Source organism: Sebastes umbrosus, chromosome 20, assembly GCF_015220745.1.
Source record: "Sebastes umbrosus isolate fSebUmb1 chromosome 20, fSebUmb1.pri, whole genome shotgun sequence".
NCBI lineage: Eukaryota > Metazoa > Chordata > Actinopteri > Perciformes > Sebastidae > Sebastes > Sebastes umbrosus.
Window position 1 is genome coordinate 17,159,197 of NC_051288.1, and position 27,143 is coordinate 17,186,339.

General features: G+C 38.0%; 1 protein-coding gene across 24 annotated transcripts in view; it reads right to left on the reverse strand.

Moving 5' to 3' along the window:
* LOC119480057 (calcium-activated potassium channel subunit alpha-1) overlaps positions 1-27,143 on the reverse strand; it is a 96,109-nt gene that overhangs the window by 33,676 nt on the left and 35,290 nt on the right. For 22 of the 24 annotated variants that reach the window (XM_037756139.1, XM_037756141.1, XM_037756137.1 and 19 more), the window contains exons 3-12: positions 20,677-20,738; positions 14,511-14,604; positions 14,286-14,397; positions 8,750-8,825; positions 7,707-7,782; positions 7,379-7,549; positions 5,588-5,679; positions 2,231-2,341; positions 1,216-1,321; positions 1,014-1,096 (exon numbers count right to left, since the gene is read on the reverse strand). In XM_037756139.1, the coding sequence (XP_037612067.1) occupies positions 1,014-1,096; positions 1,216-1,321; positions 2,231-2,341; positions 5,588-5,679; positions 7,379-7,549; positions 7,707-7,782; positions 8,750-8,825; positions 14,286-14,397; positions 14,511-14,604; positions 20,677-20,738 (983 nt within the window). Of the gene's footprint in view, positions 1-1,013; positions 1,097-1,215; positions 1,322-2,230; positions 2,342-5,410; positions 5,503-5,587; positions 5,680-7,378; positions 7,550-7,706; positions 7,783-8,749; positions 8,826-14,285; positions 14,398-14,510; positions 14,605-20,676; positions 20,739-27,143 lie in introns of all 24 variants that reach the window. The other 2 variants (XM_037756138.1, XM_037756157.1) reach the window with 1 other exon arrangement.

A 27,143-nucleotide genomic window follows, 5' to 3' on the forward strand; every position in this document is an offset into this window, starting at 1 on the left:
CATTAGTCCCACTTGAGATAAATATAAGAGTGCAGATGGCACACTAATTCATACGTACTGGCTATGTCCGAGCCTGGAACAATTTTGGAAATTGGTGTTTGATACTCTGTCCCAAGTCTTACAATGTATAATTGAACCCGACCCCCTTTTTAGTGTTCCACCTGAAGAGTTCGCCTCTCTCCTCGCACACTGTGCTATTTTACCTAAATCGAAGGAGGCTATCCCACCCACTCATTCAAGATGGCTTAGTGACTTGATGATGTCATGCCTCAATCTTGAGAAGATTCAGTTCTCCATACGTGGATCGCGCCAAGAGACTTATAATTTGAATTTGAAATATTTAAATTTACAGCTGGCAGAGATTTGAAGCAAAACAGTTTGTTGTATCTTCTAATGAAAGAAAATGGTGCTTGTTGTAACAGATTCATGTTTTCTCTCTGAGTTCTTGATGAGTTTCCAAAGAGGAAAGTGAGCAGAGAGTCTGTGTTTACAGCGAGAGCCAACTCCGACACGCTCGCTTACACTCACAATTTAAGTCCAGGAAGAAGTGGGAACAATATCAAACTCTGGCATTCACTTTCGAAAGTATGATCATTTGGTAACATTTCATATATCCCAGCCTAATGTATCTGCATTTCCAAATACCTGTCAGGAATCTAGATTATTGAAAATCTTTTATAAAGCACCTATGATAACTTCTAAGAGCTGAATATTTAAACCCTCAATGCAATTCTCCATTAAGCTTCATATGTTAACAATGGATCTTTTGAAGAAACCGTTCCTCCAGGAACTTAAGTCATTCTTGTGATTATTTCCTTCCCCAAATCCATTCTGAAAAGGTTTGTACTCTCACATATCACCACTTCACAATCTCTGAAACCCATTACAATAACATCCAAATTTATCCTGGACCTTTCACCAATTTCACTTCTTCCACTCTCAAAACTACATGAATTGGTCACAGGGTAAAAAATAAATGTAAAGCTTAGAGAAGCTGCTTTTTTTTTTTTTACCTCATGATGTTGGATGCATCCTCAGCATCAGGGTCAGCACAGTATTTGTTGGCTAAGATCAAACAAGCATCAGCTGATTCGATCTGGAAACAAAAATCACACACAGCAAACAGATAACATCAGTCAGTAACCTTAAATTTAGACTTCATAGACAACAGTTTCCCTCTGAGCCACAGAGGACAAAGTATCATCAATCAGTTACCTTAACTCTGGCCAGGTCATGTGGGTTCAGGACTGATCCTTGGTAGAACTCCACTTGAGTGAAGTGACGCTTGAACAAGGCTTCCAGCTCAAGATTAGGGGAAATACTGAGGGGAAAAAAAGAGAAACTCTTAAATCTGAGGAGGAATACTATCCCCTGAAGAGATTGCTTTTTTTTTTTTTCTTTGGTAGGGAAATTTGCTGTTTGTACGGAGCCCCGGAAGTGACAAAGGAGTGGGAATAAAAAAAATCGAAGGTTGAAAAACAAAAAATGTACTTTTGCAAGATTTCGCAATTTTTTTTAATTTACAGTAGGTCAATGTAAAGAAATAAATAAAAAAGTCAATGTACTTCCGGGTCACTTCGGCATCATGGAAACAACCACAACAACGAGCGCACGCACTCATGGGTGAGGTTCATACAATCCTATTTCGAGATTGGCCTCAAATATACAGAAGAGACAAATGAGACAAGAATTAGCAATCCAGTCTCACTCCCCGCCGCTAGGAGACTATTTACTGTCGGGAGGAGAGCGGGCGGCAGCTCCAGAGACGGACTTTAAGTTAGCGGCTGTCGCAACTCGAAACGGCAGCAACAGAAATTTTGCTGATCCCAGACCGTACCGACTCCCCGCCGGATCGCAAACTTTCTGTTGCTGCCGTTACACCCCCGGCGCTGGGGTTTGTGCTGGCTGAATTTGAGTTGCTAAAGCCACTAACTGAAGGTCCGTCTCCGGCCTCTCTCCTCCAGGCGAAGAAGTCTCGTAGCAGCGGGGAGTGAGGAGGAGGGACCATGTGGTGCGCTAGCTAACATGTCTCATTTGTTGTCTGATAAACAGTAAATTCATCAAACTCAGTGCCCCATATCGCTATTTTTCAAGCTACTCTAACTGTCATAGGGACCCTAAATGGATAACTTGTTCAAGATCTCGCAAAAGTACATCTTTTCTTTTTCGAACCTTTTGATTTTTTTTCTCCATCCATGTCCCTTCCGGGGCTCCATAGATTTGTACTTACTTATGGAGAAAAACAATTTCTACATTGACATCATCCCTGTCCTTGTGTAGGAAGTCTTTTAGAAAGTTGGACACACTCTCAAGTGTAATATGACCACAGACCACGATGTGCCTGGAAAAGGAGGTGCAGAATCATAATGAAACTAAAACGTAGTCGGAATAAAAAGTCAACAACAAATCACACACACGCACACACACACACAAATCGTTGATTCATCTTCATCTTTGTCCTGGAATCAAAAGGTAATTCTGAGATGAGAGGGATGTCATGGAAAAGTAATCAGTACTGTTTTTTATTTAGTTGATTGATGCAATAATAATAAAAACTATGTTACGGGAGGGATGTTTGATGTTCCTGCTGTGACGAGTGAGGACTGAATGAGTAGGTCAGAGAGCACTGTGGATTTTAGTATGAGATTATAAAGGATCAGAGTTTACTTAGATGGAGATTATAAAATCAGCACACAGTTTATCTCGATTCCCACATATCACGGATCCTTTATGTAAGGAACCCAGTTTAGATTTATTGCTATATGCCTATAGGCTATTACATTCTTATTATTAATTATTTAGAAAGTAATTACAGATGTTTACCTGAGTAAACATTTTGTTTCATCTAACTCATTCTTTGTGGCTTTAATGTACAATAAATGCATCAGGATAGTTGTTTTTTGCAATACTTGTTACACTAATTTGTAAAGTAAAATAGTCAAGAGGATGACAATAAAGATGTGAATGACAAGAGGACATCAAGAAGAAAACAGATGGAAATAGAAAAATAATGATGCATTAATAATTAAACGTAAGGAAACTAGAATCATACAGATGTAAAAACTACATTCACAGATTTTTTTTTTTTTATCTCTCAAAACTGTTGAAATATACAGTGGCTACTATGTTAGCTGTTAAAACTGTAAAGCCACTGTGTCAACCAGATGCTTGTGTGATTAATCCTAACCAATTACAAAACACAAGCTGACCAGTTTGCTTCAGCTCCTAGACTAGTAAGTCTTAAGTTTGTTGATAAATGCTTTACTGTAAATCAACAAATTAGACAAAATAATGAATACAAACTTGTACAAGATACACAAAAATGACTTCAGAAGGTCTAATTGTGAGTTTTCTACAAGACAAAAGAAGCAAAGATTTGGTTTAAGAGAGTTTCCCAAACAAAATCTGACTCACTTCAAAACTCAGTGAACGAGCACAAGTACCAAAAGCATGCTACAAAAAGCCGTATTTAGTTTGTTTGGAGGCATCCAGCAGAATCTCACTAACATCAGAAACAGCTGCAGAGCTTGGGACACCAAAGTGTATATGTTAAAGGAATAGTTTGACATTTTGGGAAATGCACTTTTTGGGCAAGACTTAGATGAGAAGATTGATGTCACTCTCAGACATGACAGTGGTATCGATCTTATCATCTGGCTTTCTAACTATTCCTGTAAACTTGAGATGGTTTTCATTTAGTCCTGAGGGTGTAGGTCAGACTGAAGATAAAGGCCAAGAACATTTAGAAGCGAAGCGTGAAAAATAGACAAGCGGAGCAACACAAGTTTTTCGAGAACAGAAAAACAAAATTCCAAAAATCAGCATGAAGCAAGCAATGGCATACAGGATTGGATGTATGAGTTTGATCATTTAATTAAATAATAAATAAATACTGAACTCAGGTAAGCTTCAGTTTGTCAAGTTTATAATTAAATATAATTATTTCATATATATTATTTTGTCATAAATTAACCACTCTGTTATGAATACATTTATATTTTTTAAATAAACATTAATTATTACCATAGATTGATTAATCTCTATAGTAACTCAATACTGTGTAGAGTTGATTAGTGTAGGGCTTTCAATCAATCCTTATTTTCCTTTGATCACATATCTAATGTTATGTAATTTAGGCAATTTGTCTGATATTCAAACTTGAGTTTGGGTGGGTGAAAAAAAATCAAACTGTGTGAATGATTGCAAACACTTGATTTACAAACACAACTTTGGCACAAATGTATATTGACAATAAGCAGCTTCATTACAAGTAAAACACCACATAACATGTAGGATTTTCTCTCAATGTGTCACAGTAGAAGAGTGGTAGAATAAACTGTGATACACCTGTGAAATCAGGTGGTAGGTGGTGATCACACCTGTCTATTTTTGTCCTGAAATAAAGCTGTTATTTATGCATAGTATAATAGGGGATGCCGTTATAATAACTACAGATATTTATCGCCGCTACAACATGGGCCATGGATGAGACAGATCTCTATTTGTTTGGAAGCTGTCCGTTAAACTATAATCACAGGATACTACAAACAGTGCTCGTTAAAAGTTTACTGTTGTAAATCGCTGCTCAAGGTATAGAAAACTGGATGTAACCATAGCAACATTTACTTAGTTCTTACAAATTAAAAGATAAATTCAAAAGCAATAAAACATACACTTGCCTAATTCAATACTAATACTTTTTTCCAACAAAAGCATGTACTATATAATCACAGTTTATATCACAGGGATAGATCAGAGAGAAAATCCGACATGTGCCAACTTTAAGCATCACAATAATACATGTATATGAATACACAGCAAAAATATCTGTCTTATCAAGTCATTTTGGTCTATTTTTGAGCTCTTAAAGTCCTATTTTCTGAAAACAAATCTGTCTGGCAGCAAAGTTACTTCAAAAAACTTGCAATATGAGTTGAATTTATAAAAAGAATTTCCCTAAATCTATCATTTTTCTTCAACATACTGACAACAACTTGATTGTTATTGAAATAATCCAGCACGACCAGATTCCTCTCCCTTTTTTTTTTTTTTTTTAAAGAAAATAAGACTTTCAGAATTCAATAACAGACAAAAATCACTTGACTTGACTTGAATCACAGATAGATATTGTTTGCAGTGTAAAAGCAGACATTCATTAAGCAGCAATGACGGCTTGCACACATATAAAAGCAGCAGCAATACAGTACAATAAACTGTACACATTAATCATGGCCAAGTTCTTCAGTCACAGTGTGACTTTAGTGCTAATTGAGATCATTACATCTCAAATTATAGTTTCATGTCTACTTAAGCAAAAATCAGGGTATGTCACCTCTTTACGAGAGGGACTGTTGAGTCACACAAAACCACACCATTAAAAGTTTGCTGTTTTTTCATTTGTTTGACTTACTTTCTGCCTCTGGTCGAGTTATAACTCCCTCCATATTTCTTCCGATTAAGGATGAGAGCAGCAATTTCTGGCACGTAGCGAGCAAACATGGCCTACATGCATGAAAAAGAAAAAGAAAAGGGCATGCAGAGAAGGTTCTACTGCGGCGGAGGCAGTAGAGCCTCCTTGAATACTTACTTTCTCCCATTAACCGCACTATAGGAACCACCATATTTCTTGCGGTTTCCTATTAACTCTATGATTTCAGGGACGTAGCTCGCAAACATGGCCTAAGGAGAAGATAGGAGACAGAAGAAGAGACTAAAAAAAAGATAGGCAAAGAAGAGCAGGTCCTCTATTCTTATGTTTAAAGAAATACGTCTAAGAGAGGAACACCACTGCGTGTGCAGGAGAAGTATTAGTATTTAACTGTTAATAGCAAAAAAAAAGGAGAAAGAAAATAAAAAAAGTTCAATATCGTCTGAATGTAAAGTTATATCACAGTTACATTCCAAATATCAAGAAAAGTATGAAAATGAAAAAGGAAATTATAAAGCCAATATTTACGGATATTGGACGAATAAAGGAGAAAAATGACAGCTGATGAGCGGTATGTCAATCTGGGATAGAAAAATAGAAATTATAAAAATTAAGAAAAAGCCTTATGTGCCATGTTTCGTCCAACAAACACACACGTCAGGTTGATTTGGATAGCTCGGCCAAATGGATGGCAGACATTAACTAAACTCTGAGGGTCTAAACTGCTGCACGACAACCTGAAGAACTCTACCAGCTCCTATTTAAGTGTCGGTGTGAGGACTTGAATTGAAGCCACAATATATTTGTCTGTCAATACTATTTTACAAATTAAAAACTTATTGTGACAGAGGCAGTTTCACAGATTTTACAGGAGAGCAAAATAAAACATAAGCATGTTTTTAAAGATAATGTAAATATCTAAATCAAGAATGGCAGCAGATACATATCTGACATATCTGAAAATTGCTGTTTTTAAAAATAAAATTGGAAAAATAATCTTATTCCAAGCTGTCTGACAGTAACATTTAAGATGCATGATGTTTAAACTGAGGTTAATATTCAAACCTAAACCTCCAGATGTCTTTCTATCAGATGGAAATATCGATGTCTTTTGAATAATTTTAAACACAATTCCCTTAAATTCAGCCAGACATATTTTGTATCATTGGAAACTTCAGGATCTCCACTAGAATTTTAAATGTAATTACGTGGGTTTGAACAATGTTTGGTTGCACAACATGACACCATGATCTTGCCCAAAAGATAACTTATTGATTGAAAGTTAAAATATAAAATGTCACTAAACTCTACCTGTATTACAGTGTGCCACCATTCTGTTTAATCCCCTCCTGGATAATACTTTATGATCCAGATAATGGTGTCCTCTAAATGATCTTAGGCTACTCTCTTTATCAGGTAACTCAGATCTATAGCAAATCCCAGAAGGGATGTCTTCTGTAAGATTTAGGCTTTATTTCATCATACAGTTATTCTCTATGCATTTCATTCCCTAACATACCTTTGTGCAGAAACCAAGATAATGTTGCAACATCCATCAACTAGGCTATAATAAATCATCCCTGTATCGTTGTGTTTGTTGGAAAAAGGGAGGGGAGGGTGGAGCCACCTGAAACCGCAGTACTTTTACAGTTAATAACAGATGCAAAATATCTCAAATATTCTACGTCATATAGGAATTAATAAATAACAGAGCAAAACTTCAGCATTAGACCTGAATAAATGCTGCGATACTGTAGACAACTCATATAATATATGACATGCAACATACTGTGGTGAAGTTGTGAGCCACAAAAACACCACAGTGTAAACAACAGGTGAAGGACGTCCTGAGTTGCGAGCGTCCCACCGTTTGTTTTTTACCTGGCGGAGTGTGATGATTGGTTGCATGGAGGATTATAAGCAGGAATAAGTAATGAGAGGGATTTTTACCAAACCACCAAGGATGAAGAAGACCATAAACAGCCGGCCCAGGGTGGTTTTTGCATAAACGTCTCCATAGCCGACAGTGGACATAGTAACCATGAGCAAGTAGACACATTCCCAGTAGGAAAGTGCTTGGGAATTTTGGAAGTTTTCCCAAGGATCCCCTGAGTTTTCCACCTGGAACAGAGGTTGAGATTTGTACAACAACTAGGAATACACATAGAAGTAAAGGATTTTGACAATGCAATAAAAAAGTATGTACTAATAACATAAAAGTATGTAATACCAACATGCTTTCCCCTTAACTTAAACTAATTAACTTAAACTAACTTACCAAATGAATGAATCCTGCTGCAGTTAGCCATGTGCTTATGAAGATTGAACACAGGTTCACCAGCTTTATGGAGTTGCTATTTAAAAAAGAGCCAGATAACAAAGTTGTTAATTATTAGTTATATTGGTATCAGGAAAATAGATGCAAATATAAATTTATAATAGAAAAATTATAAATAGAAAAAGCTTAAATTAAGAAAAACACAATAACATGCAGCACAAATTCTCCTTAAAGCTGCTGCATTTAATGTAATGGAAATATTTTTGTATGGAATTACAGTGCATACTTTGTATATATATTTTTACAAGTTTGCAATATATTTCCATATAATTTCCACAAAAAAAATCAGCCAATGATATTAAAAAATATGATTAATGTTAATGTAACATTTTGTTCTTTCATTTTATTCTTATCTTTTCTGTCTGTATTAAAGAGTTTACTGCTTGTTTTATTCTTTATTTTATTCTACAGTATGTAAAGAACTTTGAAATGCACTATAGAAATAGGATGTATTATTATTATTATTGTGACTTCCTCACTACGTATGTAAGATTTATATGTGTGAAGTTCTTTAAATAATACAGTATATGTTTTATTGTGTAACACGTCCTTGCATGATCTCTGTCCTCTCCTACTTTGTGTGTTTTTGTCTTTACCTTCATTTGAGTGAATGAGAGGAGATTATTCTAAAGCATTTTGTTGCACTATAAGCTCTTCCTGACATCTGTGCAAAAAGATTTAATTCCAAGTAGCGAGCGAACAAAAAGCTGTTTCGTTCAAGACTCCCATCATACAAGTACACGTTACCGACCGCAGTACTGAGGAGTAAACTTTATATTAAGCAAGCGCTCATGCTGATTTTGCTTCAGGCAAACCATTGCAAAAAAGATTTTTTTTACCCCCTTCAAAATAAAACCATATTCATGCTTATAGCTACAAAAAAAGTGCACATCACTTTACATGCAATGGTTACACATAAAACAGGTTAAAAACTGGTTGCCATACTGTCAAAAAAAAGTTTAAGAAACTATTTATACACTTACCTTGTCTTTAGTATATTCAAAAACTGTAAAATTTCTGAGAACTGTATCAACCTTAAGGCCCTTAAAAACCTCAAGCCTGTGAGAAAAAAAGACCATAAAGAAGTTATCAGAATGATTAAAAACAATGGAAACAACAAAAGCATTTCGACTGTGCAGGTACACCATACCTTTCATACTTTCCTCCATGTGTATCAACTTCATTGGATTCATATTGATTCAAAAAAATAAACTTCAACTGATCAAGAGATACTGAACCTCACTGTATCAGAAAAGAAACTATGTGGGGAAAAACTGACAACGAGCTCTAGATCCCAGATCTCTCTTCACCACCTCACAACAGTCTGTTTTAATCATCGGCGTCTACCTGATACACGTTTCCTGATAAACCTGGATTAGAGACAGGTGGACGCTGTCATGCCAATGATTAAACAGACGTGACGTCAAATTCGATTCAATGAATTTGAGGGTATTTATGGGAAGAAGAAAAAAATGTAGCTTGTGCCTGTTGCCAAGAGTTCAAGGACGGAAAAACACCAACAAAATCAGCAGTGACAACACCTGCCTGAGCTCCTCTGCATGATTACTGATTGCATCATGTCATCATTTAAGCTATACGTTAAATCACAGCATCATTATAACCAGTTTACTGCTCAGATCAACACAGAAATCACAATCTCCTACAGATACCCATCCGATAAAGCAAAACAACACACATTTTATTGATTCTGTGTCATCGTTTAGGTACATTGCAGTAAACTACCTTCTAAAAGGAACCTCCCACCTGAGTTTAAAAGCCAAATGATTCATAGATTCGACTTGAAAAAAAGCAGAAACCACCGCAGTGTCGGTGCTGCATGAACAATTAAAAGCCACCTCAGCCAAGAGTGAGCAATCAAGTAAAATCCATCCCTGCATGTTTTAATCGGGGGGACAAATTTCCCTGATGGAACAGCTTTGTGTGAGTGCCAAATGACACAAATCAAAGACGTTACGGGCAATCATCAGCCAGAAAAATAGAAATAATCTTTTATGAAATGACGTGAACCATGGTGTGCCATTGCCAAAGCCCGTTTTTCATTGTGAAGTGAGCGTTTGCCAGATGGGGGAACATAATACAGAGCAAATCCTGAACCTGAACCTGCTCCAGCTGGAGTCCATAGACCTCTGGACACGTCAGCCTTCAGCTTTAGTGGAGATTCCCCCTCGTTCCCATGTCCTGCAGGTCTTACCCCAGTAGGAGATTACATGGAAGCATCCACCGAGGCTGTAGCAGATGCTGTCCTGGTCCTCTTTCTCGCTGACATGCGCATGGCTCATCCTGACCCTGTAGCCCTTCTGGAAGAGCTCCCCGGTTGATTTCTTGCGCCTTCTTGTGTTAGTAACCGTCTGAGAGTGTGCGCCTCCATCGGGCCTCCTGTACACTAGCATCTTAGTGGGAATCATGTCTGCGAGTAACTCTTGGTAGGCAAAACGTCAAGTCCAAAAATCTGCTTCACATCCACGTCTTCACTATTCTGCATCCACTGTGCCAGCTTTCACGTAGAAAAAATATGATCCTCTCTTCCAAAAAGAGAAAAAAACCAAAAAGAATCAGGTGCTCTCATGATATTTGCACCCAACAGGTTGGCGTCAAAAAAAGGACTCTCTTTTTTGATTTGATTTACCTCAGACCTTCATAGCATCCTCGCTGTGGTACGGCTTGTTCGGCAAGCTTAAAGCAAACCCTTTTCCCATCAGGATATTAGAGTGTAAGCTCCTTTAGGATTCATCCAGGGAAAGGAAGAGGCCAGGCAGCGAGTCTGTCCATCAGCTGGCTCCACAGTGTAACCTACATCTCATCCCTATAACCCCGCAACTGCTCTTGACAAACCAAATTTCATTCTCTAATCTTGGACAAGAACAGCATGTCTCGCCTTTATAGCAGAAAACAAGTCATGTGAACGGCCAGCCAAAGCTGTGTATGGGGAAAAAATGACAAGCTTTGGCAATCATTGTGTTTTTCTATGGATTTAGTGGTTCTGCAATAATCCCTAAATTAATCACAGCTGATGTAATAGCCGCTATTGTAGTTGACGTTAAATCTAAATGCGCAGCATGAAAAACGTCACTGCAAAGAGAGGAAATGCTGACGGAAATCTAAGTCTCTCAATTTAATCTGAAATGTGAAATAAAATGTGAAATATGTGTCACTTCTGTCACCAGCAAAATACCACATATACTCTAAATATTATAAGTACAAACATAGAGGGGTATAAATGTTAAATAGATTCATATGCAGTATTTCTAAAGAAAAAAATAGATAAAAGTATGAACAAAATATACATAATTTTGTGTCTCAGAACATTAACACTTTTTTTTCACAGGACCTAAGTTTCCTATAATTTCCTTTAAATTAACTGATATGTAACTGTAAATTAATATGAAGGTTTGTGGAAATGCCTATGTAGTTTTGTACTAATTATAGATCAAATTGAGACAGTGTTCAATTGGTACTGTAATTCCGAGGTTCCCAACCTGAGATGTGACTTTAGGGACCCCCAAAAGGGTCACAACATAAATCTGATTAACAGAAAGAAAGTTGAAGGAAATTGTTTCTGCAACGCAAAGTTATGTTTCCTTTAATATTTGCTTTTTCTTGTTGTATTATTGGATCATTTTGCTTCTTCATAACTCTTCGAATCATCAAATAACATTTTAAAAAGTCACTCTAAAGTCGCATCTGGGAATCCTACTGTATGCATCAGGTGATGAGGGGTCGCAAGAGGACGTTGCTTTCATTTAAGGGGTCACAAGCCGAAAAGGTCAAACATGCCAAAATATGAAATCTGTCTAAAGTCTAATGAATAAATATTCACTTGGACTAAAAGGGAGCTTCTCTTTCAAGACATTTCAACTGCCAATAAACTCAACACAACAAACTAAACTCAAATGACTCAATCTCAGAGCTGTGTCTCACTTTTTCCCCTTAATCAAACTACATAATTATTAGGAATAATTAATTAGGAAACACTGCTTTAGAGCATTTGAGGACATGAATATCTTATCTGGAAGATGTTCTGTTTACCTCAAAATATTTGGAAGAGTTTCATTGGATTATTCTCACTGTTAGAGATAAACATGCTGCTTGTATTTCACACCTGCAGCAGGTCAGAATTTCAGCTCCAGAGTTCACACTTTGCAGTAAAAACTGGCTACTGTGCTTATTAGCCGCTGCATGTTGTTTCTACATGAATGCATTTTCAACATCCAAAATGTGCATCATGCTCACACCCGCAAGCCTGACATGCATCAGTGTTAGCAGGAGAGAATATTAGCACATACTGTGTGTGTATTTGTGTCAAAATGTTCAGACAGGAGCATTGGCAGGAGTTTGGATCAGCAGAGGGAGTTGGACAGCTGCGAACAGATGCTGCTGAGCAGGTTATGACCTCCTCACCTGTTTAACCTCCGTTTAACTAAACAGTAAATCAGTCGTTAATCCTCCCTGACCAACTGCTCACTGACCATATTGACTGAGATTATGTCTGACAGAATTCTCGCCACTGGAATTAGTTATAAAAACCACAAGAAATGTCAACATTTTTCACACATAACGGCAATTTTGAATAACGAAAATATGTCACTAAATTTAAGATACAATAGAAAAGTATTAAAATCTGTATTCAGTCAACTATGTGCATGAATGCTTTATTATATATGCTGTATTTGCTGTTTGGAGTCTGGCATGAAGTACTGCATTTTGGTTTGTGTGAAATACAGAAAATACTGCACAGTGTGCATGCATGGCGGAGCAGATAACAAAAAGAGCAACACCTACACAAACAGTAACAACAGAACAACAGTCACAACCGAATAACTCAGGGAAACACAGCCAAAGCAATCATGTACTGTAGAGGAAAATATTGCAATATCATGTGAATCTCTTTCTAAAATAAGTGATGGGTTGGTCCACTCCATCCATCATATATGACAACTACTTCAGCAAACAGTAAGTATAAGGTATGTAAGTGGTATAAGTATAGTTCTAGTTTGGGGTCATGGTCAACTTATACTGTATTATCTTTATACATATGATGTGTATATATATATATATATTGTTCAGTATGTGGCTTGGTCCTAACACATGTTTCCATCACATGGACCTAACAGATGCTCTGCTGGGAGAGGAGGGGTCTGAGGGATTCATTTGTTTTTCTTCTATAAAACAACTAGTGTCTATGTAGAAAAGTGAAGGGCAGGCTTCATCAGAAAACAAATACAAGCGCTCAATAGCACTAAAGTAGAGCAATAGCCAATGTGCATACAAATGATAAAACAAAATATTGAACAGGATACAAAAAAGCACACATTTTGCAATGTTAAATAATAAACTAATATCAAGGATTCATTTCAGCTGGAAAATAATCACTGCTTGCAACAACTATAGCAATGAAATGACCAAGAAAAATGTATAGTTGCAAACAAACCAATAACTATCAGTATAATGCACTTAACGATATGAACACTTTATACTGCTGCTCAAATCATGACAATACTGTCGTGCTCTTACATGCCCACTAGATGGCACCAGCAACCAGCAGCAGCTAGTTCTACTTTTGTTGTTTTCACACCATAAATCACAGTACATCAGCCCAGGCAAAATCCATAGGCACATTATGCAACTGTGCCTATCAAGCTTGTCATACTGACTCTAAAGTAGAGGGTGTTTATGGCTACACGGCAGGTTTGTTCCTCATCTGACAGGAGAAGAAAAAGCAGCTATAAAAAATCTGTAATGCAGCGTAAAAACAGAGATCCCCCATAATCCTGTAATTCCTCACAGACCTCTCCGGGTGATGAGCTTCACACATTTAGCAGATTGACTTCTATTCTAGCGCTCGAGCCCCAAACAAAGCCTATTACCTTCTTTTTTTTATCCATTCGTGTATTTTTCAATCACAGCGTGAGTTCATTCGAGTGTTATTGCAGGTGTGCTGGAGAGTTGTGCTGGAGAGGTGAAGGGCGTGTGAATGACACCTGCAGCACAATGCCCACTGCCCACAACACATGGCCCAAAGACGTGGAAACCGATTACATTTCCATTTGTGCATGAATGCAAGTTTAAATGGCACACCAGATGACAGCCATACAATATTTGATAGTGTTGTCATGCAAATGAGCGTTGCTTTGACGAGTGAAGCTCATAAAGCTTTTGAGTTTCCATGCTTTTGAGTTTTCATGCTGTGCTGTAGCAGAGTTTACTAATCGTGAGGATCATTTGAACTTTTCATGCACGTCATGCAACGTCCCATAAAGTTCATTTCATGACAAAATTATCAAACTTATATGGCAAATATTGAAGGTGTGCCACAAAATACTAAGAGGTTCTCTTTTTGCAGCTTTAGTGACGTGCTGAGATTATTTGGTGTGTTCACTGACACCTGTTAGACCCGTTAAATCCACCAGGTGGCAGCACAGACTCCTCGGAAATACAAGCCCAAAGATCCACTGACACTGAAAAAAGCACTGCCTGTGTGAGTGATGTGAGCATCCTTACCGAGCCAGCTCCTGTTAAGGTACACAGACACAAACACCGGAGGAACCGTGAAGAAGTCCACCACCGAGTTCACCTCCAACCAGAACCACAGCTTGTCGTTGGCAGCAATGAACTGGTGGAAATGAAGGGTTAAAGGTGAGATTCGCAGTCTTCAGGTACAAAGACAAGAGTGCAAATATAAGAAAACTACATTTTTTTTAAATGTTGGCAACTTCTTTTACTTACACGGAGGCCAAAGTACAGCAGGAAGAACACATTGAACGCCATGTCGATCTGCAACGTGAAATCTTTGTAGAAATTCTGGCAGGACTCGATGGGACTATAAGACAGAGAGAGAAACAAAGTATTTTAATGTCTTATAAATATTGGTGGTCAAGTGAGGAAAGGGTTGGTAAAATGCATATATATCAATGGTATTAAAGGAAAAAAAGCATAAAAGATGCATTCTTCTTTTCCTTTTTTCCATTTTTCAAGACTTCCAAAAGAAGAGGAGCTTAAGTGTTGAAAAAAAGTGCAATAGTTTGTATTTCCCAATGTTTTTTTCTGTTGAGAAAGGACATGCATTTATTGTCACACAAGCAATAACTTGCCTGATTAACCCTTAAATAACTGCAAAACAATCTGTCATATTCCAGGTGCAAGATCGTATTATGATCTATGCCCGCATTTCCGATCTCATAGGCAAACATTTCAGGTAACAAATTAAGTCAAACATGATGGAAATGCAGAGCCAGGGCAGTAGTTTAAGGGTTAAATGCATGCAGGGTTTCATGTCTTCTTTTATGGAATCAGGCAGCCATAGCAAATGCTAGCGATGCAGTGAAGTCTCACCCTCAAAAAGCTTGTATCTGGCACAAAGAATTCAAATAAAGAGAAATAATTAACCAGGTAAATGTGACTGTAATAGGTTAGTAGGACTGTGTGATTAAAGATATCCTCTCAAAATAGTATTCACACCTAAAATGAAAACACAGGTTTACTGAACATTCAAACTTAAACAAGGAGGTGGAGAAAGACAGTTAATTAACTTAGTGCACAGCTGGGATGTGGAATATATGTTTGATTAATATATCATTTGAATGAATAGAAGATGGAAACAGTGACTGGTTAATCGTGTTAGTGCTCAAACAATAAGTCGATAAATCAATTAGTAGTTTGTCGGGGTGGGAGTCACCAGAGGCCCCACAATAAGATATTATCATAATACGATTGCAATATGCTGAAAATTACCTTTTTTCAAATGCAAATTATGCAGTTTGTCAACATCTGTTTTATCTAATAAGATACAGTTTTCACTCTGTTCATCTCAGAGTTTTCATTCACATATCTTGAGGTCAAAGGCCAAAGGAGTCCTTTGAAAATGGCCATGCCAGTTTTTCCTCTTCAAAATCTAGCGTAACTTTCGAGCGTTATTTAGCGCTCTTCCTAACATAAAATGGTTTTGTACCAATCGATGAGGTTTTCTAGTTTCATATGGTATCAGTATCTTCACTCTAGCTTTAAGACTTTAAGACAATATTGACATGCAAAATATTGTGATACTGTGCTGTATCGATATTTTCCCCACCCCTAGTCGTTGCAAGAAAATTAATGTACAACAATTTTGGTATTTGATTAATCGTTAAGTTGTTTTGTATACCAAAACATTTGCTGGTTCCAGCTTCTAAAATGCAAGGATTTACTGTTTTTATAGGTTTTATATTGTAAACTAAATATGTTTGGGTCTTGGACTGTCGGTCAAACAGAACAAGACATTTGAAGACATGTTTATGAGATTTCTTTACACAAAGTGATCAATTGATCAAACAGAACAACCATCTACAGATTAATTGGTAATAAAATAAAAAAGGAATCATTAGTTGCAGCCCTAAAGCAGTGGTTCCCAACCTGGGTGTCGGTTAATTAGATGATTAACAGGATAGGAAAGCAAAATATATATACAATCTATTTCTGTAACACAAAATAGTTTGGGTTTTTTTTCGGAGAAAAAAAAAACACTGAATTTTCTGACGACAAAACGTGAAATTCTCTTCAGTTTGTATTAACCACAGACTTTATTTAAGGCATCTAACTAAAAACCCATTCAAAAAACCCACTTACTTCGAGACTAAGGAACCAGAAGTGCTAAAATGCGAACACATTTACGGATTTTAGGACTCATTCCTGCAGCACTTTACGGGATAATTTTACCTCATCAGTCCTTTAAGAATTAAACAAATAAATGAATCTAAGAAGGAAAAATTAGCCTTCAGCTCAGTCTTACATATTCATGAACATATGCGACTTTTAATGAGGGGCCACAAATAGATATACTGCTTTGTTTGAAGATGAAAAGGTTGGGAACCACTTCACTAAAGCACAGCTTATCGTGAATCATGTCTATCTTCTCTGCAGCATGTTGGTGCCAAGCAGGTCCCTCTCGTACATTTAGTTAGTTTGTTTTCATTCCTCTTTGTTTAGGAGTGTCCTACACTCACATTCACAAGCTTCACTAACACACGCCACATCACTCAACAGCAACAATATCCCCTCTGCTGTTTAATACCATTCGGATTAAAGCAAATTGCTTTTGTTGTGTAAAAAAAAAATCTAATAAACTCTATTTGATAAAACACAGTCCGGCCGGAGTTTGAATGAGGTAACGTTAAAATACCTCGGGGATTATTCTGAACCGATCTAATGCACAGCAGTGACACTCAGTTGATGATCAGGAGCTCGGTGATGTGATGAGGACTCAAACTATCCTCGTCGGCCTCACGCAACCGTCACATCTCATCGAGTCTAATCGAGGCAGTACTACACTAAAAATACTATTTATTTACCTTAATATCCTAAGGGATTTACGATCACAAGAAAATGAAAGAGCTTTATTATCTTCAAAGCAAAACAGTACACACCCTGTTCATGGATCTGGATAATTTCTCAAACGTTACAATGAAGATAAAGAAAATAACAAAGTCTTCTTTTAGGCATCTCTAAGAATAGTCCTAATAATCATATGTTGGATAGCCCTTATTCACTGTAATAACAAGTCAGCCCGGCAAATCCCTGTCATAGCAGGGTGACAGACCGTACAGTGGAGGCAGACCTGCGGTGCTGAATAATTGAGTTCCAGTGGACCTGGCTTGGAAGAGGACTAAGCCTGTTATGGATCACAAACCCACTCTGCCCAAAGTCACTCTGGTCTCTCTCTCTCTCTCTCTCCCTCATTCAATTCAGACTCAGATCAAACAGGACGAGGAGACCTTAATGTTGTTTGACGGAACAGCACCTGATTTACAACCTTAACGGTCGAGAAAAGTCAAATCCACTGAGAGTGAAGGGTCACGCAGATCACTTCAACCAGGTTTTGTTTGAAAATGTTCAATACAGTACAAGTGCCAACATGTCTTATAATTAATTAATATTATTATAAATAAACCAAACTTCTCAAATGCATCAGCACAGAAGATGCATTTAATTATTTTTAATTCAAGCAGTTGTGCAAGATTTTTGTCTGAATAATTAAGTCTACAATAAGCTAAATCTTGCTTTAAACCTTCACTAAGTATTCACTCAGTATTTCTTTCATTAACAATTGCTCCAGTTACAGTGACAAACCCAAGTTAGAAGCTCTACAGAGTATTCTGGTCTCTTTCAGTTCTGGCTTATTGCCTGCAAACTTACTATAACATTATGGTTAAAGCTCAGTGCTGTTTTCAAATTGTTTCCAAATGCAACAATCTGTATTCAGCTTGAAAAGCTCTGATAAACTCATAAGTCGCTAAAAGTGACAGATGTTTTTCTCAGGAGTTGGAGGAGACTAAAACTGAGCTAAAAGGTGAGTTACTACTAGACCTATATTCACCGCACTGACAGAGACACGACTCATAATGAATGCTAATGTTGCTCCCTGTCGAGGTAACTTTACAGCTTTATTAGGTGATAAAATGTCAATGTTGTTTTTACGAAACGGAGGTTTAAATTACGTTATTAAAGAAAAGACCTGTCATAAATTAACTTTAAGATATACCTTTGAGGGCGCTTTCACAAGACAACATTTAGTCAGTTTTAATCGAACTCTGGTGCGGTTTGTTTGGACAGTTGTGAATGCAGTAATCATACTCTGGTGCAGACCAAAACAACCAGTTCGAGACCGCTTGTGCGGGCATTTGCTGAGATGGACACAGGTAAACGATAGGTTAACATGAGTGGGAGAGGACGGACGGGACTTCTGCAGAAGTTTGATGATTGTTTGACATCTGGGCCGAAGAGAACATACAGATTATGCAAAATAAAGTCCGCAAAAACAGTGATGTTTATAATGTCATTCAAGATAAACTGGAGAAGAAGGGATTTGTCCGCACAGTACCGACACAGTACCGAGTCAAAGTGAACAAATTTCAACAGCAATATATCAAAGTCCACGATTCCCTGCAAAGAAGTGGCAGCTTCTTAATTCGCTCCTTCATACACGCCCCTTAGCAACTTTATTATGTCCGCTTAAATTCTGCACTGTGAAAACAAACCAGACTAAATAGAAAACAACCAAAAGTATAAATTTCGCTCTGATTTGGACTAGTCAAACCGACTATGGCTTGTGAAAGCGCCCTAAAACAATGATATGCCAGGCTGTGTGTTTGTCGGCTTGTTGTGGAGTTTTTCTGCCGCCCGGTGGCAAAATAAATCAATGAAAGAAACTTTAATAATAGGGAATATATTAATCAAGAATAAGAGCCTGACTAAGTATTTCACACGAGCTTTAAATACTCAGTGTTGAGGTTTTACACCCAGCTCTACTTTGATGAAACAAAGCACAGTGTGTCTTACAAATGGCATGGGACTACATGGAAGCATAGGGTGTATAGTAAGACACAACTAGTACAAGGCTTTATGAAGTAAAACTCCCTGTGGGACCTAACCGGCTTCTTCATCACTGTGCAGCTCGTAGATTGAGCTCCTCTCTATGAATCTAAGTGGGTCTTGCTGTGTTGACGTCTCTCTCTCTGTGTCGCTTCCAGCCAGGTCAGCCTGTCCATCATATGACAGCCTCAGCAGCCCCGCAGGACTAATTACAGGAAGGGCTGTATCTGTTACAGTACTGCTGCCACTTAGGAGCACGCAAGAGAGCAGCTAACTGGCTGCTACTTCTTTAAGTACTGGGCTTGTTGGGTTGACAGGTAGTGAAAAAATACTGAATAATAGAAAGACCTGGACAACACTGAATGAAAACTGGGACAAAGAGCCGAGTGGATGAATATGAATATAAGTCATGTAACAGGTGCTGCGGCATCATACCTCATTGTGTATTTATAACAATGACCCTTTCTTATTGCGTGAAAAGGTTAAAGACGGAGGTCGTAGGTCATCCTTCATCGGGTGTAAAAAGGTATCAGGCGCCGCTACGGGCACGTTCTGAGAACAGGAGGCCACAGATGGCAATGGTGAGGATGTAACTCTACCTGAGCTTGTCCAGTTAATGAAATGAGATCATGCTCGCAAACCACAAGCCAAGCCCTCAGCTGTATGCAGTCTTATGAAATAACAAATAACCCTCCAGGACCGTGAGCCAGATTACAGGAGTTTACAGCCCATTTTCTCTTCTCTGCGTTGACATTACTCCCAGCGGAGACTCCCTCTCTGGGCTTGATAAAAGCTTTTATCCCGGTGTATTTTGCTCTACTTCTTAATGGCACATCCTGTCCAAACACCACCAGGGCTGCAGTAACAGTACTCTGTCGCACACGAGAGCTAAAAGGGACTCCCACTTCCTCCGGTTCGATGAGTGACGGTGATTGGTTTTTTGAAACAGGAACTTGGGTCTTTCCTGCCTGTTTAAGAGTCTGATCCTTTCATTACAGAGATTAAGCATCTGGGAGCACTTGCTGTTTATCAGCAGAGATCGCCGGTTAGCTCAGAGCAGTTTACCTGGAAGAGGATCGGATCAAAACAGCCAGCCAAGTACGTGCTCTCAAATACCATATACAGAGCACAGAGCACTCAATGTAATTAAGGCCAGAACTACAGAACATGCATTATATGAGGATTTATGACTGTGGCAACCAGTTAATGGCTGAGCTCTCTGGGGCTTAAATCATAAATGTCAGAAACACATACAACTTTCTATTGAACCATTATCATCTTAAACATCATTGTACCAGCAGGATTTTATAAGACCATCATACATAGAGCATAATTGGTAGATTTCTATATTTCTCTGAGAAAAAACTAACGACATCTAATTTAATAAAGCTACTGTAAGCTATGAGGGACAGCAGGACCAAACACCTTGAGACAAACACCTCTCAGTTTCTTAAATATTCAGCAATAAACAGGATTCATTGTGATCTATAAGCCAGAGTAGAATCAATAGGGAAGTACAATGATAGCATGTTAGTTGAAATATACTTACTCAGAAGAATCTATGAAGTATATAACAAGGGCTCCGATGCTGAGAGCAAATACGAGCACCACCTGGAAAAAAAGAAAAAGAGCATTTTACTTAAGTTGTTATGATACTACTATAGCATCCCAAATATACTTTTTTTTAAAAACTAGTTCACAACTAGACAGTAGATGTTTAATCTTCAGATGCTTTGTACTCTAGTACAGGAAATGGGGACAAGGAGGACACCAGCTTTATGCATCTGACCTGTTTGGCTGGAAATACAGATTTATTCTAATATCTAAAGTGATGGATGAGGAGTTTACAAGGACAAATTGCAAAAATGGTTTTTTGATTATGTAAATACTTTTTTTAAAGTGCACTTTTCAAAACCAAGTTACAAAGTGCTTTACACATAAAACCAGAAAAATAAATGGATCAGGGTGAAATGAAATAAAGGAGTAAAGAAACCAGAAAATATTCACATTTAAGAAGCTGCAATCAGAGAATTCTGACTTTTATTTCCTAAAATATTACCCAAACTGATTAATCAATTATCAAAATAGTTGGCGATTAATATAATAGTTGACAAGTAATCGATTGCAGCTCTAGCTCTAGCTAAAACTCCTATACATCATTGTAAATTCAATATCTTTGGGTTTTGGACTGATGGTCAAACAAAAGAAAACTTCAACTCAAGCTCTGGGAAATTATGATAGAGCATTTTCACTATTTTCTGACATTTATAGACTAAACGATTAATCAATTAATTGACAAAATAATCAGCAGATAAATCAGTGATGAAAATAATCTTTAGTTGCAGCTCTAGATCTTTTGTTCTACTCATTTTTTAAACTATTAGACAAACTCAATCTTAAAGTGAACAGAGGAGCAAATGCATTACACACTTTGAAATTACAGAAATGTGTTTCAATGTGTGTTGCGAATGTTTAATGCCTATAAATGAGCACTGACAAGACCTTGATACATCTCGTCAGCCTGTTATAATTGTGTTACATAAACCAAAAAGAAAGAGTCACAGTTTGGAACAGCAGTGTCGCATGAGTTACTGTATATCCGACGGTGTAAATAAATACACGAGAGCTTCGGCTCATCATGCAAATAGGCAGCGGAAGAGTGGGCGAGGTGACAGAAATGGCTTCAGCATACACAGACACAAACAAGGAAGGATGCAGCTGAGAGCCCCGAGCTTTCTGTGGCCACAGAGGAGCAGCAGCATGATGATAAAAAAAAAAAACAGGGCATTGCTTTTACTCTGTCACTCTGCCTTTCTGCAGGGGGGTAGACGCTGCTGAATAAACCGACGCCTGGAGTGAGCGGAGAGATGTTCAGAGCGGAGTGGAAGGCGGGTTGCGGGGTAATAAAACATGAGATCCTGGGGTGTTAGCGAACAAAGGAAGAGTTGTCAGGTGACAGCTCTGACACAGAGAGCTCAGGTGAAACTTGAGCAAACAACACCACGGGAAATCAGTCTAAACTGTAAATACAAATAGTTAAATGGGATGCAAACACAGAATAAATCAGCATATGTGGGTCAAACAGAGCTCGAGGTGACGATCAGTGTTACCTGTGGGAAAACAACCTGACACAACGCTGTACTGTCACTCAGAATCACATGGTGAAATTCAAAAGTGACTGCTGTCATGTTGTGTTTGTCTAACCAGCAAAGAAAGTGGAAGAATATCAGAAATGGAGGGCAGGGGACAAAATCTCTAAGTAACTATAGTTATTAAAAAGTAGGCTACAAAGCAACTCAGCTCATGAGTTTATACATTTCACATTTTGTAATGTAGCACCTACAAAACACGTGTTTAGACCTAGATTTTTAATTCTTTAAAAATAATGTTAATTGTACAATTATCAATTGATATTTAAAAGTCAAAAAGCAGAGTATTTCATTAATACTGTTGCACAATGAGCGCCCTAATTTCCCTTTTAAAAGTCAGTGCTAATGCTCGACCCAGAGAGAGACACAGATACGACCAGAAAGGTTTTTGCCAGACAGCAGAACAAATGTTTTACATCCTGAAATACACTACCAGGGTTATCTGCGTACCCTACCTGGCTTTCATCTATTTAGAAATGACACAATGGCCATCCTGAACAAGAAGCCAACGGGCATCCATAATGAATGAGCTCTGCCTAATTCATTTCCATGATGTGAAATTGTATTGTCAACTTGCAACCACTGATGGCTCCGTAATGACAAAAAGCACCCGCATGCATATTTAATCGACCCTTCCTCTTTGAAAGCCAGGAAATCTCTTTATGCCTCTGACCATCCCAGTTTAGAAAGTGGAAACAATGTTGGTGCAACCCTAGAAATGCTAATGTCGCCGGCAGAGGAAGATTCAGTGATGGCAGTGAATAAAGCACAGGCTGCAACAAAGAGGGGGGGGGGGGGCAGTCATGACTGGGTTTGTCAATGAGGTGACAGCCGACGGTGCCAGCATTCATCATTCATCTCAGTCAGCGGATAATGATGCATCACATCTGTATCTTCAGCCACCCTCAGCCATTTGCTTGGCAGATGGCTCCAGCTGCAAGGAGGCAACAGTGAGCTCAGACTCTCAGAGAGGAGCGACCACTGCATAATGACCAAGAGAGCTGCCAAGACATACTCAGTCCAATATGCATTCATTTTTTGCGAAGATACTATATTATGCTCTTCATTTAATGCTGTTGCCAAAAAAAGAAAATTAGAAAAAAAGTCTTGAGTCTGTCAAAGAAAGTCTCAAGTCATTTGAGACCAGTGGTGGAAAGTAACTAAGTATATTTACTCAAATACTGTACTTAAGTACAATAAGTACTACTTTATATTTCTACTCCACTACAATTCAGAGGGAAATGTACGTTTTACACCACTGCATTTATTTGATACCTTTAGTTACGAGTTACATTGCAGATTCAGATTAATAATACAAAATATAATCAACAAATAAATGATGATGTAATCTTCTGGATGAAGATAGATATTTATTAATGCCTTGGTGAATGTAACCTGGTAGCTGATTCAGGGAGTTTAAAGTGGTGGACACACTGCCCGCATGAGGCTCGCGTGGCAGCTGCGTGGCGTGTTGTTTTTTATTTCGGCGTCCATGTTAACAGGTTAAAGTGGACACACTGCCCGCATGAGACGCGCGTCTGACGCCTATTTTACACGCGAGCCGCTCACGTCTCGGCTGCGTGTCCCAGCAGCAACAGACAGTGAAGGTGATCTATTGACAGTATATGGACATCATATCAGCTACATAATACAGTTTACATGTCTAGACATTTATAGAATATGTCACAGACAGTGAAAGGGATCTAGTGACTGTATATGAACATCATACCAGCAAGATTACTACAGTTTCCATGTCTAGACGTCTGTAGAATATGTCACAGAGAGTGAAGGTGATCTATTGACTGTATATTAACTTCATACCTGCAAGACTTTACTACAGTTTCGAGGTCTATCTGTAGAATATGCTACGGAGGTGTGTCGCCTCACTGTGCTGAGCGATGCTCGTTCATGTCTATTTAGAGCAAGCACAGGCGCGAGTCCGACGCTGACTTTCGTTGACTTAACGGCCACAGGTGTCGCTGTTAGCATTTCTGATTCTTACAAACAGTCCCTTTAAGTAATTAATTAGAAGATGGTGCACTTTCCTTTATGTCTTTCCCAGCAGATTCCCCAATGTAATACTGTGTTTTTCCATCACTTCGTCCTGATATTAATTCCCTTTTCTCTTCCTCATACTTATAGTGACATGTAAATTAAATTAAATGAGTTTTACAGTTACCTGAGAAAATTTCAAATGGCACAGATGGTACCCAAATTGCCAATTTGAAGATTCAGCGTTAACATGCCTCTACTAAAACCTCTCCAATTTAGCTCTGCTTCACTTTATTAGCACCAGTCTGTGCACAGGTAATGCTCCAGATGTTGTGATATGGTTTGCTAGAGATTTTGGGCTGCAACATGCATCATCCCAAATGGATATTCCCTCTAAAAGTGTACAGTTTTGTTAGGCGGAAATTAAATCTTGAATTTATGCTGTGTTCCGTCTTCATTTACATATACCCAGTAACAGATATATGGATGCTTACACCTCTGCAGATATCTCACAAGTGTTACTTTTATTATGATACCAAGATTATTGAAATTGTAGTTGCAGAGATACACTCTATTCTAGGGATGCACCGATACCGATATTGGATCAGATATCGGGCCAATACTGACTCAAATAGCTGGATTAAATTCAATTCTATGTTTATATACTATATACATTATATACTGGAATTTTAATTGGGGTGTAAAAACAATCGGTATAGAGAGTGAAAAAATCGGATCGGTGCATCCCTACTCTATTCATTTTGGTCATGTAATTTTCAAGCAGGGGCCTGAGCCAGAGGCCTATAGGGTTCAAGAGGTTTTAAGTCTCAAGTCTACAGCTTTTAAGAGAAAGAAAGAGTAGAAAAAGTAATATGAAACACGATCGTCATGATCACAAAAACTGGGAAAATGAAGTTGGCTGAAAAAAAACTTGAAAGAACAGAAATTATTTGTATGAAATAATTATTAATCATAAAATAACAATTCCTCTAGGTCCACTTTCACAACAGATTATAATACCACCAATGAGCCTCCTGTCTATGATGCACAGTATGTCACGACCCTGCAGAGTGCACCAGCATGTCTCAAGCATTCAGAAGTCAACCTACAAACATCAGAGAGCCCACTCATGCTCCTCCACTCTTCCTGGAGTGTGACTCACCATCAACCAGCGTGAATAACCTGCCCAAAGAAACAGGAACTTCGCTTGGGCAGAAAAATCTCTTTTACTGTGGATACAAGCTCAAAGTCCAAGGTGGTGTCGCCCTCACTGATATTTCAGAATAAAAGGATTTTTTTTCTTTTGTTGGGGAAAGAGACAGAGGTTGTCATGGAGGCAAATGAACCAAGGATGCTTTTAGCTTTTAGTGCGTTAAGTTAATATAACTGAAAGCAATGGTTCAGTTAAAAGAATCCTATCTGATGAGAGCTTATTGAGATGCAGGTACGATAAAAACACATTTTATAAATTCTGCCGTGAGAGGTTGTGTTACTCTGTGAGCTGCTAACAACAGGATTCAGAAGATTCAGGGGGCACTTTGTTCCATATTCCCTTAAAGCCTGCGGCCACTGTGGGATCACAGCTCTCATTGTTGGGATGCTAGAGATGTGTGTGTGCAGTCAACTGACCATCTTTGTTTAGTTGCACCCCCTGTTCTCCCCCACCACCACGGGTCACATCCAGTTCATGCAGCTCTCCCTCTAACTGTGTTCAACTTAAATGCTCATAGGACCATATTAGTCCCTGACCTGGTGTTCCTCACGGGTGACTGTCTGACCCCCAGCGACTTCCCAGGAACACATAACTGCTTTCCAAAATAAAATAACCCAAGGCCTATATCCTGGTGAGTTCCAGCCAGACCATCTGTCTGTCCTGAAATGCCATATTGATTGATAAGGCATCTTGGACATAATGGTAAACACAAGAAGTACAGAATAGCACAAAAAGAAGAAAAAGAATCAATGTGCCATCCTTAAACTGAATAGTGCAATTGCGATATGAATTGCAACATAAGTGGACATCCATTTTTCTTCCTCAGATTTCTTTTACAGAACTTGAACACAAGTTTTGAGTGGCAGAGTAATCAGAATGGTCAGTTTTAATCAATAGAGACATTTTCTCAAAATGTATTTGTTCAGGTCACGAATTTCTAGTCAGAAAGCATGTTTCCCTCCATGAAAAACTACAGGACAGCCTTGTAAAACTTGTACTCACAGGTCTCAATACTGTAATTAATTAATTCTTTGTATTATTTTGTTATGCTTTTTTTATATATTTTTTAAAAATATTTTTAAACATATTTTTTAAAATATTTTTTTATTTACTATTATTTATTTGTGTATTTTATACTTTTAGTGGTACAAACAGAACAAGAAAACAAGAAAGAAAAATAACTAAATAGATAAATGAAAAATAAATGAATAAATGAATAAATGAATAAATGAATAAAAATAAAATAAAACAATTTCAAATATATCATTATTTTATTTTAATTGGATTGGCTGTGAATCCTCCTGCAAAGAAACGAATCAACACACTCATAAACTTTACCACAAAATCACTTAATTACACATGTTTTATTTTGATGCTTGTGTGGTTTAGAGCGGCTGTAAATGTGTGATGAGTCATTGAATTGTGAGAGACACCTTGGTCATCATGACTGTCCTCGCTAACTAGACCTTGTTTACAACGCTCATGCACAGTTTATCCTTCGCCCGGGGTGATAACAGCAAATTAGCATGTTTACGACAACAGCCATAAACATTTCCGACTGCGAGTCTGATGAACACGGACTTTGAATGAACATTTGAGACATTTACTGTTTGTCATTACCGCTGAACTCCTGCTCCTCTGCAGCTGACAGGACATCTGTGA